At 52.5% G+C, this 13451-nt stretch overlaps 5 protein-coding genes across 5 annotated transcripts; 3 read left to right on the top strand and 2 right to left on the bottom strand.

Annotated features, from left to right (window-relative positions):
• Positions 1-283: 283 nt before the first annotated feature.
• Positions 284-490, top strand: QC764_107935 (uncharacterized protein; the record flags this gene model as incomplete). The annotated part of the gene is made up of 2 exons (XM_062942051.1): positions 284-328; positions 392-490. 2 exons carry the CDS (start codon positions 284-286, stop codon positions 488-490), a joined length of 144 nt encoding a protein of 47 aa, XP_062804972.1.
• A 3390-nt stretch (positions 491-3880) lies between these two features.
• On the top strand, positions 3881-6126 carry GCD11 (eukaryotic translation initiation factor 2 subunit gamma). The gene is made up of 3 exons (XM_062942050.1): positions 3881-4706; positions 4762-5748; positions 5811-6126. The coding sequence occupies exons 1-3, from the start codon at positions 4195-4197 to the stop codon at positions 5839-5841; spliced, it is 1530 nt and encodes a 509-aa protein (XP_062804971.1). The 5' UTR covers positions 3881-4194; the 3' UTR covers positions 5842-6126.
• Positions 6127-6201: 75 nt separating this feature from the next.
• On the bottom strand, positions 6202-8518 carry QC764_107910 (uncharacterized protein). Its single transcript, XM_062942049.1, has 4 exons — positions 8070-8518; positions 7609-8004; positions 7167-7489; positions 6202-7109 (listed from the first exon to the last, which is right to left on the bottom strand). The coding sequence occupies exons 1-4, from the start codon at positions 8143-8145 to the stop codon at positions 6399-6401; spliced, it is 1506 nt and encodes a 501-aa protein (XP_062804970.1). The 5' UTR covers positions 8146-8518; the 3' UTR covers positions 6202-6398.
• Positions 8216-11515, top strand: NSP1 (FG-nucleoporin nsp1). The gene is made up of 2 exons (XM_062942048.1): positions 8216-10887; positions 10955-11515. Exons 1-2 carry the CDS (start codon positions 8572-8574, stop codon positions 11150-11152), a joined length of 2514 nt encoding a protein of 837 aa, XP_062804969.1. The 5' UTR covers positions 8216-8571; the 3' UTR covers positions 11153-11515.
• INH1 (ATPase inhibitor) lies at positions 11424-12838 on the bottom strand. Its single transcript, XM_062942047.1, has 3 exons — positions 12549-12838; positions 12294-12439; positions 11424-11962 (listed from the first exon to the last, which is right to left on the bottom strand). The coding sequence occupies exons 2-3, from the start codon at positions 12413-12415 to the stop codon at positions 11626-11628; spliced, it is 459 nt and encodes a 152-aa protein (XP_062804968.1). The 5' UTR covers positions 12416-12439; positions 12549-12838; the 3' UTR covers positions 11424-11625.
• Positions 12839-13451: the final 613 nt, after the last annotated feature.

Below are 13451 nucleotides of genomic sequence, written 5' to 3'. Positions count from 1 at the left end.
GGTAAGCCGTGCCACACAGCGGCCGACGTCCCCTCTTGCCCAGCCAGCCAGCTCCAAGAGTCCGACGACTGGCCTTCACCTTTTTTGCCTTCAGAAAGGACCTTTTTGTCAACCGAGTGTACGACCTGGACCTCGAATAGAGCTTTATCATGACCCCGCCTTTGAAGGCTTCAACCGTTGTTGTCGTTGTCTCGGGGTCAGCTCTTCATGAATCAAAACCATCCTCATCCCCAAGGCCCGTCCCAGGATATCTCTCGTTATCTCTGCTCACATAAGACCCAAGATGGTGGACCAACATCAGCATCTTAATTCAACCGGTTCAACCGAGGCAAGCGAGAGTTTTCTAGCGGTCGACATCCTCACGATGCTCCAGGTTGAGGCTGGCACCTAGCAGGCGAAAGGTACAAGCCAAGCCAACAGCTCGCTTCAATCTGGAAAAAGGCACACAGAATTCAGCTGCGGATTCTCCCAGCAACGACGCAGACCTTGAGAGTTTGGGCAAAAAATCCTGATTAGGACAAAATTGTCCCGGTAGGTGTCACTGGTGCTCATCCCGTGCATGATCACCACATACAGAACCGGATTTTTACCCACCATCTCTGCCATATTTTTAGGATGCTAAATGTTGCACTTCTTTTCCCAAGAGTCCAATAATCCTCGTTGGTTGCGCAGCGGAACCACATCATGTCAATTAACCCACATACCACATCTGGTGCAAGATCCGACTACCGTGCTTACGATGGATGTCTATAATGGTTATCAATATAGACTTCTTGTCCTGGTTCAACGCTGTGTAACGGGCACCACCACCAGCTTACACACATGTTGGTGACCGCGCTTCGGGTTCCATCAACGGGCTCGACAGTCTGCAAGAGTCTGGCCATCACACCCCTCCCTCCCGCAGACTATCGCTGCTAATTATATAGTCAACATTCCAGTTTAGGTTGAGAAAATTATCATCAGCAAGCGTTTTTTTTCACACACAGTCTGGATTTGGCGATTCGCTTCCCCTCTCTCTCTCTGTTGTGTGCCCCAAGGTAGGTGGTACCCCACGGCATCGGGGTCTTACAAAACTTTCTTCTGTCATGGAGTCATGGAAAGACCTTGCTAGGTAGTCTAGTGTGTGTGCAGAAGCAAACCGCGAACTCAATGGTAGCAACCCGTGATCAGACCGCTAGTGACGCCCCAGATAGATTGGGGGGATCGAGAAAGGGCCGTGGCACTGGGAACCCGCTGGGAGCCGTTGGCTCGGGCGATATTTACCCACTTCTATACGCCGTTAGCTTACCAAGAATATTGATTTTTCTGGCTCCTTTCGATGTATGAATAGCATCGAGCACGCTAATCGTGTCCTAGAAAAAAGAGACCTCTGCATTCTTTCCATTATCGTAATCCTGCTTGTGTTCCGTTCTGAGGGCGGGGTTGGTGTTGGAGTGGTGGGTGGACGGGTGGTTTGTCCTACACCCGGTAGTCCATGTACAACTAGGGCAGAGATATGCCCATCACAGACACCTCTTTCTCTTCCTCGCTAGGAATTCTTCCGGATGCCGCTGTTCCTCTGACCGTAGGTGGCCACATGGCCAGTCACATTCTTTTTTCTCCGCACCCCCCGAGAGTGTGCCCGGAGTCGCAAGTGGATAGGTGGCTTCAGGGCTGAAACTTTTGCTAGGGAGGGCTGAAAAGGAAGTTTGCGTGTCGTTCGTGGCTTATGCGGGTCGTATATGTCAAACTTGACTTGCGGCTGTTACAGATGGGCATACGAGGAAGTGATCGTCTCGTAATGCTTCTAGATCACTGGTTAGCGGTGTTACGCTGGTAGACTACTGACACTGAGCTGAAGAGGCTTGGGGATGTTGTCCTAGACTGTTGCTGTGCTGGCTAAACAAGGACCACGCACCTGACCTTCAGATCTTGAAGCTATTCTGAGCTCGCCGTGATTTGGCTTCGGTCTCGTTAAACACCACTGAGATGACACATGCGATCGTCGCCTTCAATGTCACGCAGCTCACAACAAAACCCACATGCAAAATGTACCTACCTTGGGCTTAGGCAATGACAACAAAACCTGGCAGCCATAGCCTCCAATGACTGCTTGTTCACTTCTCAAACATGAAACATAACCAGGCTTTTAGTTGGTGCAATGGGACCATTCACTTCCAATAAGAAAGACAGCTTTGTATGTGGAGTATTTAGTCTTTCAACTGACTCTGCAAGGCAGCAGTGGGTTCGTGGTTTTCTGGGTTTTGATCTTAGCTTTGCCCAACACGTGGAAGTTGAGCGGTGGTGAATGAACTGGCCAATGATGATTGTGGAATTACCTGACTGGCTGGCTTCATCTGATGCGTTTTTTTCTTTTTTTGTGAATCTGTGTGATCAAGCTTGAACATCAAGAAGAAACATGTGACTTATGATGATGAGGATGTTAGTACTGAGCCATGTTCGGAGAGAGAGCAGAGGATATATATCAGGTCAGTACAATTCAGGGCAATAACTTTGAATAGAGGGAAAGGACTTGAGACATCTTTATAGGGCCCCAGAAACCCTCTTGTATATGAGGACTTAGACAAGTGGCTTCGTGATATACCATGGGCAAGGAGCTTATAATCGTAGCAAGATTGTGTATCTAGCGTGAAAGCTATGCTAGTGTTGACTGGTATATCCAGTTATTTTCACTTAGATAACTTCCGTGTGTGAGAACTGAAATGAAAAGTGAAGCTGTGAGGCACTCAGTAGACCCACCGTTCACGACTGAGTCCAGACAGGCCCTCTAGATTTGATTTGATGATTAGTCTGATAGCAGAATTCTCCGCTAATTTTCAGCACATTGCTGTGGATTCCGTGTTGCCACTGAGCAGTCCTTGGAATTAATGTTGTGATTGTTTAGTATCTTTTCTTTTCGCGTTCTAGGACAACTTTGTGAATTTCGGCAGATGTGAGGTTGGACTCACAGCGATATCTTTCTAGGGGTGAAACGAGATAAATTGCCTTTGTTGTCACACTTGTCTAAAGAGGTAGTCTGCTGTTGACTTTGACGTGGGATCACTTCAACAGCGGCCGTGTTGAACAGCCGCAAAGCAAAGGAAGGTCCACGTGGTGAGCAGCAGATTCCACATATAACGAAGCGGGGAATGGCTGGTCTTTGTCTAAAGATACACCCCTTTCCCCCTAAGAATAGCATTATAACCACAAACGTATTGGTTCTCAAAACATGATCATTCGAGTCGAAGCGTCGGTGTCATGAACTCACCAAGGCAAAGTGAACCTGTGACTGTTATGGTTATGGTGAATAGTGCATCTCTGCCACATGACTTTCTGACACTTAGCTTCCGTGACAGCCATGTCACCATTTAAAGTGAATAAACTCATATTCGCGCCTTCTAGAGTCTTCAATTATGTGGGTAATTTCCAAGAGCCACTCTGACGAAAGAAAGGAGAACTTCAACAGAATTGAACATCCAAAGTGATGTCATGCCGTATCCTGTGTGACTGTGAGCTTTAGTCTTGCTCAGGGGAGCATGTGATGCTTCAGGTTATTGGATGAATGACAATAGCCACCTATCCATGAGTGAACAGGCTGGGAGCTGCAACCGGGTCCTTGACAGGTCTTGACACTGACCAACTCTGTTTCTTTGGCAGTGCTAACGTACAGTTGAAGCTATTGGAACCGGACGAAGTGCCAGGTCTCCTTGCTATTGTTAAGACCCTTTTTGCTATTATGAGGCTTACAGTTAGCATTGTTAAGACTCGAGAGCAAAGTATCAGATTGTGGACAGAATAATGGCAGTTCCCGTGTGAAAACCCAAGAGCAGTCTCCATTTAATTGTTCACGAGGTGAGCTCAAAGTGAATTGTCCCACATCTGGAGGCTTATCGGTGCTTATCGGTCATGGTGGGGCAGGTGGCGCTAACCTTTATTGGTTAAAGTTTAGAGCAGCACCACCAGTGGTAAGGCAAGGATGAGTCGCAAATGTGTATGACTGCACACGAAATTCTTCCAAATACTGTATCCCACCCTTTGCTTTTGGTCGGCATCTTCCTCCACCGGCAATTCCGCAAACCACGCAACGCAGCCACCGCGTCGCCCCCATAAAGAAAACTTCGCCGAGTACTTGATCGAGCGACCAAACCGGCGCGCCGAAACAACCACAGGAAGACCCCAAAACCAACTACCCCGCCGCTGAACGAAGCCATCACCATGTCGGCCAACGACAAATTCGGTAACGATATCCCCGAGTCGGATTCAGACTCCGGCGAGTCCCAGGTCGATATCCATGATTCCGACAACGACCTCCTCGACAAGCCCAAGTCGGCCCTGAAGAAGAGTGCCCCTGCCCCAGTTGTCCAGAGACCACCTCTGCCCCCTCAAACAGACCCGAAGGACCTCGACATCAAGAGCCTTACCCCCCTCACAGCCGAGATTATTGCGCGGCAAGCGACCATCAACATCGGTACCATCGGCCACGTCGCTCACGGAAAGTCCACAGTCGTCAAGGCCATCTCTGGCGTCCAGACCGTTCGTTTCAAGAACGAACTGATCCGCAACATTACCATCAAGCTGGGTTACGCCAACGCCAAGATCTACAAGTGCGATAGCCCAGAATGCCCGAGGCCGACATGCTACAGGAGCTACAAGAGCGAGAAGGAGGTTGACCCTCCTTGCGAGCGTGAGGGCTGCACGGGAACTTACAGACTGTTGCGCCATGTCTCGTAAGTATCACATAGAGGCGAGCGGCTGCTGAGGAAAGTTGCTAACAAGAACCAGCTTTGTTGATTGCCCCGGTCACGATATTCTCATGAGTACCATGTTGTCAGGTGCTGCCGTCATGGACGCCGCCCTTCTTCTCATTGCCGGTAACGAATCTTGCCCTCAGCCTCAAACCTCTGAGCATTTGGCCGCCATCGAGATTATGAAGTTGGACAAGATCATCATTCTCCAGAACAAGGTCGATCTTATGAGAGAAGAGGCTGCCAAGCAGCACCACGAGTCTATTCTCAAGTTCATCAGAGGCACAGTCGCTGGCAAGTCGCCAATTATCCCCATTTCGGCCCAGCTCAAGTTTAACATCGACGCCATCAACGACGCTATCGTCAATACCATCCCCATCCCTCCGAGAGATTTCTCCATGGACCCCCACATGATCGTCATTCGGTCATTCGACGTCAACAAGCCCGGTGCCGAGATTGAGGAGCTTAAGGGTGGTGTTGCTGGTGGTTCCGTTCTTCACGGTCTGCTCAAGCTCGGTGACGAGATTGAGATCCGCCCCGGTATCGTTACTCGCGACGAGAGGGGTGATCTCAAGTGTACGCCCATTTTCAGCCGTATTGTGTCTCTCAACTCTGAGGCCAACGAGCTGAAGTACGCCGTTCCCGGCGGTCTTATTGGTGTCGGTACCCGCATCGACCCTACCCTCTGCAGAGCCGATCGTCTTGTCGGTTTCGTCCTCGGTCTCAAGGGCCGCCTCCCCGACATCTACAGTGAGATCGAGGTCAACTTCTACCTCCTCCGCCGCCTCCTCGGTGTCAAGACGGCCGACGGCAAGCAGGCCAAGGTCGACAAGCTTGCGAAGAACGAGGTTATCATGGTCAACATTGGTTCCACCTCCACCGGTGCCAAGGTTGTTGCCATCAAGAAGGATGCTGCCAAGCTCCAGCTTACATCTCCTGCTTGCACAAAGATTGGCGAGAAGGTTGCGCTTAGCAGACGTATCGAGAAGCATTGGCGTCTCATTGGTTGGGCTACCATCGCTGCGTAAGTTTTCCCCCTCTGGTTTTCTTGATCTTCATGAATATTTTGCTAACTGAGTCAAACAGTGGCGTAACGGTCGAGCCTGTCACCGCTTAAACACCCTACTATATTTTGATGATAATGACGGTAGAATGAGAGGGGTTCTCATCTGCTCTTTGCTGCATGGTTCACAAAAAGTTAGGCAGGGAGGCGGGGGGGTGGTGGTGTTTATATGCCAAGACTGGGGTAGAGTAGCGAAAATAAAGGGATTGCCTGTTTTTTTCTGAATTGCCCACTCGGAATTTATATACGTAGCGATACATAATAACTGCTCATGTGTATTTTCACAGTTGAAAGACATTCATGCAGCTCCGAAAAGGGCATCCTCAAAGTCATGCCATCAAACAGAACTTTATGTTTGACAGAAAGCATGGATATCTGGATCAACAGTTGCATCTTCGATTAAAGGTCCAGTAGTGTGTCAAACTTGGTCTATTATCTCTATAATTTTGCCTCCTGTGCAACCTTTTTCTCCCCCTTCATTATCTAGTAACTGCCGTAATAAATCAAAAACCTCAAGGTAACCTGCTTGGAACCTTTCTGCCCTTTTCGTAACCTTTCCCTTTCCAACACTTTTTCTGTCCTTGTAATTCCGTTCACCCCCCTTTCCCAGTCTACTTCCTAGCCTTCCTAGCATGCTTCACCAAGTTCTCAATCACCTTCTCAAACGCCTCCCGATCCCCAATCTTCTCGTCCGTCTTCTTCTGCCAATAATCCAGCACGTCCTTTGCCTCAAACTGCATCTTCTCCAACCTCTCCACATGCGCCCTCAACTCCTTGTCTGTCATCCCGTTCATCGCCTCGTCGGTGGTCATGCACAGCTGCCTTGCCTTTAGCAAATCCAAACTCTTCTCTTTACTGCCTACTCCCTCTGATGTCTGAGGTTGTTTCTTTGACGCCCTGGGGGGTTTGAGGTTTCCTTGGGAGTCGACCGATGTTGTCGATGCGGCCGCGCGGACGCGGGAGACACTCCTTGAGTCGCCAGATTGGAACGAGCCATTGGATGTTGACCGGTGGAGGGAGGGGAGGACGAGTTTCTTTTGCTTGGAGGCGGGCAGGATCTCATCTAGGTCTACCGGCACGCCGAGGGAGACCAGGAAGAGCCGGCGGATGCGGGAGCGGATCCAATCTGGGGGTTGGAGCGGGGGAGGGGCGACGAGTTGGGACCAGAGGGAGGCGGACCGGGGGGTGAGGAAGACGGGGTTTTCGTTGGAGAGGGAGGGCAGAGGGTCGACGGCGTCTGGGGGTGGGAAGAGGGCCGAGAGGTAGGGCTCGGTGAGGGTGTGGATTTCGGAGGGGTCGAGGTCGTCAAAGGTGGGTATAGGCTGAGATGGACAAAGTTAGCATATGATATATAGGTTGGATGGGCAATGAAGGCTTACAAATGATAGGGCGGGGGCAGCTGGTGCTGGGGCCGGAGCTGGCGCCGCTGCTGGTGGAGGAGGTGCTGGCGGTGTCTCCTCGACTTGTTGGAACCCGTCGTCAAAGTCACCAAAGTCATCGTCGTTGCCGCCCTCTTCAAAGTCGTCAAAGTCATCCCCAAAGTCGTCATCATCATCTTCATCGCCCTCCACCGCGTCATCTCCACCCTCGGAAGGCCCCAGTGACGTGGGGCTGAGTGGCGCGGGTCTTTTACTGGCATTTGACGACTTTCTTCTGGAGCGTGTCGACACAGGAGTACTTAAAGACGGTGATATTGGGGCATCTACGCAGGAAAACCACACGTCAATACCGGCTGAGCTATAGAAGAACAGAAAAGAAAGTGAAAGCGTGTAGAGCAGGCTGGCTGTGCTAGAAAAAAAGGCAAAAACTACGCATCCGTACCATTATCTTCCACCCTCTTCCCGTCAGCCTTGATGGTAACATCCGGATGCGGATCCGACTTGTGTCTCTCCTCCACCTCCGGGTGTGTCACTGAGCCCTCAGCATCTGGTGCCTCCTCCACCACTGTCTTGGGAATAGGATGTCCGCCAGGGGTGGGAGACCGGGCGTGACGTTCCGGTTCGGCGGGTGTTGGGTCGAGGGGGTCGGGGATGATGGCTATCTCGTCCGGCTCGGCATCCCCTTCTCTCTTGCTGTAAGCCTCGGTGCCGGGAACTTCCCCATAAGCAGGCTTGTCATCGACCCTCTCGACTCTGGTTCTCGGGATGGGTGACGGAGGCGCTGACCCAACTGGCCCAGACTGGGCGTCGGAATAGTGTTCTTCGGAATCGGATTCCGCTGGAAAAAGTTAGTTTCGCGCATTGTTTCCAAGTAAGAAGTAGAAAGAAGTCTGGCAATAGTACCTAGGTCATGAGCACCAGGGTCAACGGTGCCACGCCTCTCAGGAGGCGACAAGCTGTTTCTTCTTTCAGATGACATGGTGTCTGTTGTGAGAAGAACGAAGATTGTATGTGTGTTCTTTCCCTCAAAGAGCAACGGTTTCTCAGTGGTTGGCGGTTTCACTGAGAGACAGGTGGGCGGGAGGGGTCAAAGGGGAAGGGGAACCTTGAAGGCTGCAGGAGTTGTGTTGTGCGCAAAAGGGTGGTGAGGTAGCACTCCTGATGCACGATTAAGTGGCGGCAGAAGCAGGGTCAGGGTTTTGGATCAAGTTGGGTACGCATACATGGACGTAGTTCTTTTGTAAACTGACGAGACAAGACAAGCGGGAGGGGCCAGGTCAGGTCGGCTGATCAGTGACTTGCGAGTTGGAGTTGAGCAGTGTGGAGGGACGATGGAATCCAATGCGGAGCTCGAGATGGTTGTACCCCACACGCTAGACTAGTTGAATGGGAGGAGAGTGGGGCAATGCACACTCTCAGCCTTGTGCTCTGTGCAACGTTGGGTGGATGCTTGGCACCTTGGGCGCGTGCAACTGGTGAGGCTGACGGAGCTTTTTTCCTGGCGCGGTTCGACAGCTGCCAAAAAGTCCAATCAATCGCGACGCTCTGCTCTGCTTTGCGCTTCTGCATCGAAAAGTCAACAATCGAAGCGACTTTGCTACAGCAACATCTCAACCCACTTTCTTGCGATCAAAGCTGCGGCACGTCTCAGAATTCCATCAACAAGGCCAATTGCATCAACAAATCTCGACATCGCGACCAAAGGGTGCTCTCTTTGCGCTCTCCCTTAGCTGCCTCTCCAAGCAACTGGGGTTGTGTTGGGCTGCTTGGAGCTCTTATCGCCTCTCTTCTAAGTCGCCAACTTCAAGACCCCGTCCTTTTCCCAGACTTGCCATCGTCGATCGGAAGCATCACGACCGTAAACATGTCCTTCACATTCGGCACACCATCATCCAACGCTGGCTCGGGTGCGGCGAACACCTCAGCGGCGCCGGCTGGGGGTAGCATATTCGGAGCAGCTTCAGGAGCTACAGGAACCACAGGAACTCCATCATTCTCTTTCGGCAACCCAAGTTCAGCCGCGGTTGGATCGACCACACCAGCCGGCGGTAGTCTTTTTGGCAACACAACAGCCGCCGGCGCCGCGAAACCGGCTGGGAGTCTTTTTGGCACCGCCGGAGCCTCGACTGCAGCGCCTGCCACCGGAGGAGGCCTGTTTGGAGGGGGTGCTGGAGCTTCAGCAGGAGGCAGTTTATTCGCCAAGCCTGCTGGGACAACAGGGACGACTGGAACTACTGGGGCGATGTTTGGAGGTGCTTCGACTGCTGCCCCGGCCGCCACGACAGCAGCTCCATCGTCCCTGTTTAACAGTGCAACTGCTGCCGCTCCAGCGAAGCCGCTTTTTGGAGGTGCTGCTCCTGCCGCCTCTGGCACGACTACAGGGACACCAACAACGGCTGCTGGGGGTTTGTTTGGAGGTGCGTCAACCACACCAACGACTGCCGCCGCCGCGAAACCAGCCGGTAGCTCACTGTTTGCAGGTGCCGGCGGCAGTGGAGGAAGTCTGTTTGCGGGGGCCACAGGTGCTGGTGCTACATCAACTCCCGCTAAGCCATTGTTCGGCGGTGCCGCCGCCGGTGGATTGGGCTCAACTACCCCGGCCGGCGCTCCTCCAGCGGATGCCGCGAAGCCAGCAGCCGGTAGTTTGTTCTCGACGGCTAATACCACGACAAAGCCTGCTGTTACTGCCCCGGCCGCCGGGGGCCTATTTGGTGCAACAACCGCCCCGGCGGCCAGCAATCTCTTTGCACCCAAGCCGGCTACCACTGCAGCTCCTGCCACCACCGCCCCTGCTGCTTCGACACCGGCAACTGGTGGTCTTTTCTCAAACCCTGCTGCAACTACTGCTCCCGCCGCGACAACTGCTGCTGCCACTACGGCCCCAGCGGCCGGGGGTCTCTTTGGTGCTGGAGCTGCTACTACTACGGCCCCAGCGGGTGCTTCCAAGCCAGCCGGCACTCTGTTCGGAACGGGAACCCCGGCGACCACCTCGGCGGCTACTACCTCCGCCACACCAGCCGCTACCACGGCCCCGGCAACCGGGGGTCTCTTCGGAGCTCCCGCGGCGGGCACCACAGCGCCTGCTGCCACCACAGCTGCTGCTACTTCCTCTGCTCCCGCAGCTGGAGGTCTCTTTGGACCCAAGCCCGCGGCTACAACCACGACCACCACCTCCGGCCTCACACCCTCCAACCCAGCCCAGACAGCCGCCAACCTCACAGCCTCCACCCTCGGCCCCGCCTCCCAGCTCCCCCGTCTCAAGAACAAGACCATGGACGAGATCATCACCCGCTGGGCGACAGACCTGTCCAAATACCAAAAGGAATTCAAAGAGCAAGCCAACAAGGTCTCGGAGTGGGATCGCATGCTCGTCGAAAACGGCGAGAAGATCCAGCGCCTGTTCAACTCCACCCACGAAGCGGAACGCGCCAGCAACGAGATTGAGCGTCAGCTCCAGGGGGTGGAGAGCCAGCAGGAGGAGCTGGGGGCTTGGCTGGACAGGTATGAGCAGGAGCTGGACGAGCTGTATGCCAAGCAGGGGGTGAATTTGGCGCGGGAGGAGCAGATCACGGGGCCGGATCAGGAGAGGGAGAGAACGTACAAACTGGCGGAGAAGCTGACGGATCGGCTGGACGATATGGGCAAGGATTTGACAAAGATGATCAAGGAGATTAATGACATGAGTGGGAGTTTGGGGAGGGGAGGGATGAGTGATGATCCGGTATGTTTTGTTCTGTGTATAACCCCTTGTCTGCTGATGGTTTACTGATGTCTTTTGAATTGTGTAGCTCTCTCAGATTGTCCGCGTCTTGAACAGCCACTTGACGCAGCTGCAGTGGATCGACACCAACGCCAAGGCTCTCCAGGCCAAGGTCCAGGCCGCGCAGAAGACGACGGGGAATATGGGCGGTGGGAGTGTCAAGGAGACAGAGAGCAATGCTGCCGAGAGCTTTTATCGGTCCTATCGGGGGGGCGGTTTCAAGTAAAACATCATGATGGGGTTGAAGGAATGGCGGGGAGGTGATGGAAATATGTAATCAGTCCTCAACAGGAAGGGGGGTGGAAAAGTTGCCCCGGAGTATTAGCGGTTAACAAACAACAACAACAACAACACAAATGATGGGTATCATTTGGAGTGGATGGGTGTTGAGGGTTTTGTGTGAGGGAGTTTTTTGTTAAATGGAAAGTTTTGTTAGTTTTTTCTGATACTGGTAGCTTTGGTAGCTAACAAGATTGAGGGTATCACTGGGCCTTTGGCAGAGATAAGTGATTTGTAGATTTGTTCAAGTCTGCTATTTTTCGAATTTGCGTGCAAGACAAGGCTGTGCTGATCGCAAAATCAAGCAGGTAGACAAAGTCAAGAGCAGAAAAAAGGCTATGTACTCGTACAACTGAGTTCACAATTCATGTCAACTCATTATCCTCCTATTCTCTCTCCTCTTTCTTTCCTGGCTGTTGTTCATGGTTGGTGCCATGATTTCATTGAGTGATGATGTGGCTGGTCAAATTGGAGTTGACAGCCAAACCGAGAAGAGCGCGTGGTTATTAATCTTGTAGATAAATATTTAGTTGTGCTCGCCACCCTGCTCCTTGGTGATCTCGTCGCTGTTTTCGAATACATCAGTACCGGGAGTTCAAGGGTATAATGGAGCCTGACTACTGACATGTGGTCAGAGAGCTTCTGGAGGTGGTCCTGCTGCTCCCTGAGCTTTTGTCTGAGGGCGATGAGCTTCTCCTTCTCGCGCTGGCGGATGGCAAAGTCCTCCTGGGCCTTCTCGCGGCGCTGGAAGGCATCACTGTTTTGTTTACCATGTTAGCTGATTATGGACTCTTCCCTGGTTTTTGTGATTGATATGCGTGGTAGTTTGGAGACAAATAGGAGGGGTATGCCTGAGCCGGAGTTGCCACCGGGATACACCTGGCTGCAGAGGGGAAGGGAGCTTCGGCTCGGGCCAGGGAGCTAGGGAGGTTGATGTCATGACCCTGCTTTGCTCTAAATCCTCATCCGTAGAGCTCCTCTCTTCCCCCCGCAAGCTCCGGCATATCCTCGTGTCTGTATTCCTTCGTGATTGTTGGAGGGGCCGGGTGCGTCATTATGTTATTGAGGTAGAAGGAAGATGAACGTACCCCTGGCCGCCGGTCTTGGGGGGAGCGCCGGTGTCACCAGCAGCCATGGCGCGCGAGGTGATCGCGAACGAGCGGGAGAAGAGCGCAGGGCGGGCGACCTTGGTGAATGATGTGCGAAGCATTGTGATTGGTGTTGTGGGGGTCGTCTTTGAGAGTTAGAAAGGTGTCAGCAGATTGCAATTAGTCTTGAATATTATACGCCGGTGGTTTGTTCAATGACTGGGAGAGGGAGAGAGAGAGAGAGGAGGATCTTACAACTGGGAACAATTGTTTTCAGTTTCTTGAGATGACGGAGTAGTTCTGGGGAGAACCGATGGTCTGATCACAAGTTTGAGCAGGTAAGCTTCAAAGAGGAAGTGGAGAGCTTTTCTACCTTCGGGAGTTCCCAGCAGGTCGAGTGGACGTCAAAGCTTCCGTCGAAGCGGGACAACACGGCGGGTTCGAGGTTGATGGCCCCACTGTTTTGTACAGCCCACCTTGTTCGTATCGGCTATGACGGGGTGGCCTGAGGGAGTCACCCCACTGATGAGCGGCAGACACTGTTGTTGACAGGCGACGGAGCTTTGATGTTCATTTTGCAGGGATCCCCGTTGCCCCGCAGTTTGTATCTCCTCAGTTTCTCAACCTCTCATGATGGCACCGATAGAATAGCTCTAGAAGACTGGCTAGGTTCAGGTCGTATGGGAAGTGTTCTCGGCCTTGGCTCGTGAGAGTCAACATACTATGGCTTGCTTAATCATTTTACATAGCCACTCTTGATAGTCCTATCTCCAATGCCCAAAGCACCCCAGGCAAAGGCTGAGATAGATCAAGTTAGCAATGACAAAAAAGGATTCGCTTGTTTCATCGGCGTTGATATTCTGAGCCATATTTGCAATTCATTCCGAGCAAGCATTGCGGTCGTGTAGGAGCCGACCTAGGAATGTGAAGGGTCCCAATCTGATATATAGGATCACGATTTGACTGCTGAACGTTCTAGAAATCTATCTTAACCGATGCCAGGTAGTAGTCGGTGGAACTGGCTGCCCGACCCCTCTGTGTGTTGGCATATGCCTGACCGCCATAATAAACTGTAGGTAAGAGCAAATAAACCTTGGGGGTTTGTCTATGTTGGGGGTTGGAGGGTGATGCTGGACTGGGACTTCTCTGATGGGATGT

Source organism: Podospora pseudoanserina, chromosome 1, assembly GCF_035222485.1.
Source record: "Podospora pseudoanserina strain CBS 124.78 chromosome 1, whole genome shotgun sequence".
Lineage (NCBI taxonomy): Eukaryota > Fungi > Ascomycota > Sordariomycetes > Sordariales > Podosporaceae > Podospora > Podospora pseudoanserina.
The sequence above is the reverse complement of the archived record's forward strand: the minus strand, read 5'-3'. Positions and strand labels throughout refer to the sequence as shown.

Coding starts and splice junctions, on each gene's coding strand:
- GCD11 (XM_062942050.1), top strand. CDS start 4,195: ATGTCGGCCAACGACAAATTCGGTAACGATATCCCCGAGTCGGATTCA. Junction 4,707..4,761: donor AGACTGTTGCGCCATGTCTC/GTAAGTATCACA, acceptor AACAAGAACCAG/CTTTGTTGATTGCCCCGGTC. Junction 5,749..5,810: donor GGTTGGGCTACCATCGCTGC/GTAAGTTTTCCC, acceptor TGAGTCAAACAG/TGGCGTAACGGTCGAGCCTG.
- QC764_107910 (XM_062942049.1), bottom strand. CDS start 8,145: ATGTCATCTGAAAGAAGAAACAGCTTGTCGCCTCCTGAGAGGCGTGGC. Junction 7,490..7,608: donor GAAGAGGGTGGAAGATAATG/GTACGGATGCGT, acceptor TTTCCTGCGTAG/ATGCCCCAATATCACCGTCT. Junction 7,110..7,166: donor CTGCCCCCGCCCTATCATTT/GTAAGCCTTCAT, acceptor TGTCCATCTCAG/CCTATACCCACCTTTGACGA.
- NSP1 (XM_062942048.1), top strand. CDS start 8,572: ATGCACACTCTCAGCCTTGTGCTCTGTGCAACGTTGGGTGGATGCTTG. Junction 10,888..10,954: donor GAGGGATGAGTGATGATCCG/GTATGTTTTGTT, acceptor TGAATTGTGTAG/CTCTCTCAGATTGTCCGCGT.
- INH1 (XM_062942047.1), bottom strand. CDS start 12,415: ATGCTTCGCACATCATTCACCAAGGTCGCCCGCCCTGCGCTCTTCTCC. Junction 11,963..12,293: donor CCCAAGACCGGCGGCCAGGG/GTACGTTCATCT, acceptor TAAACAAAACAG/TGATGCCTTCCAGCGCCGCG.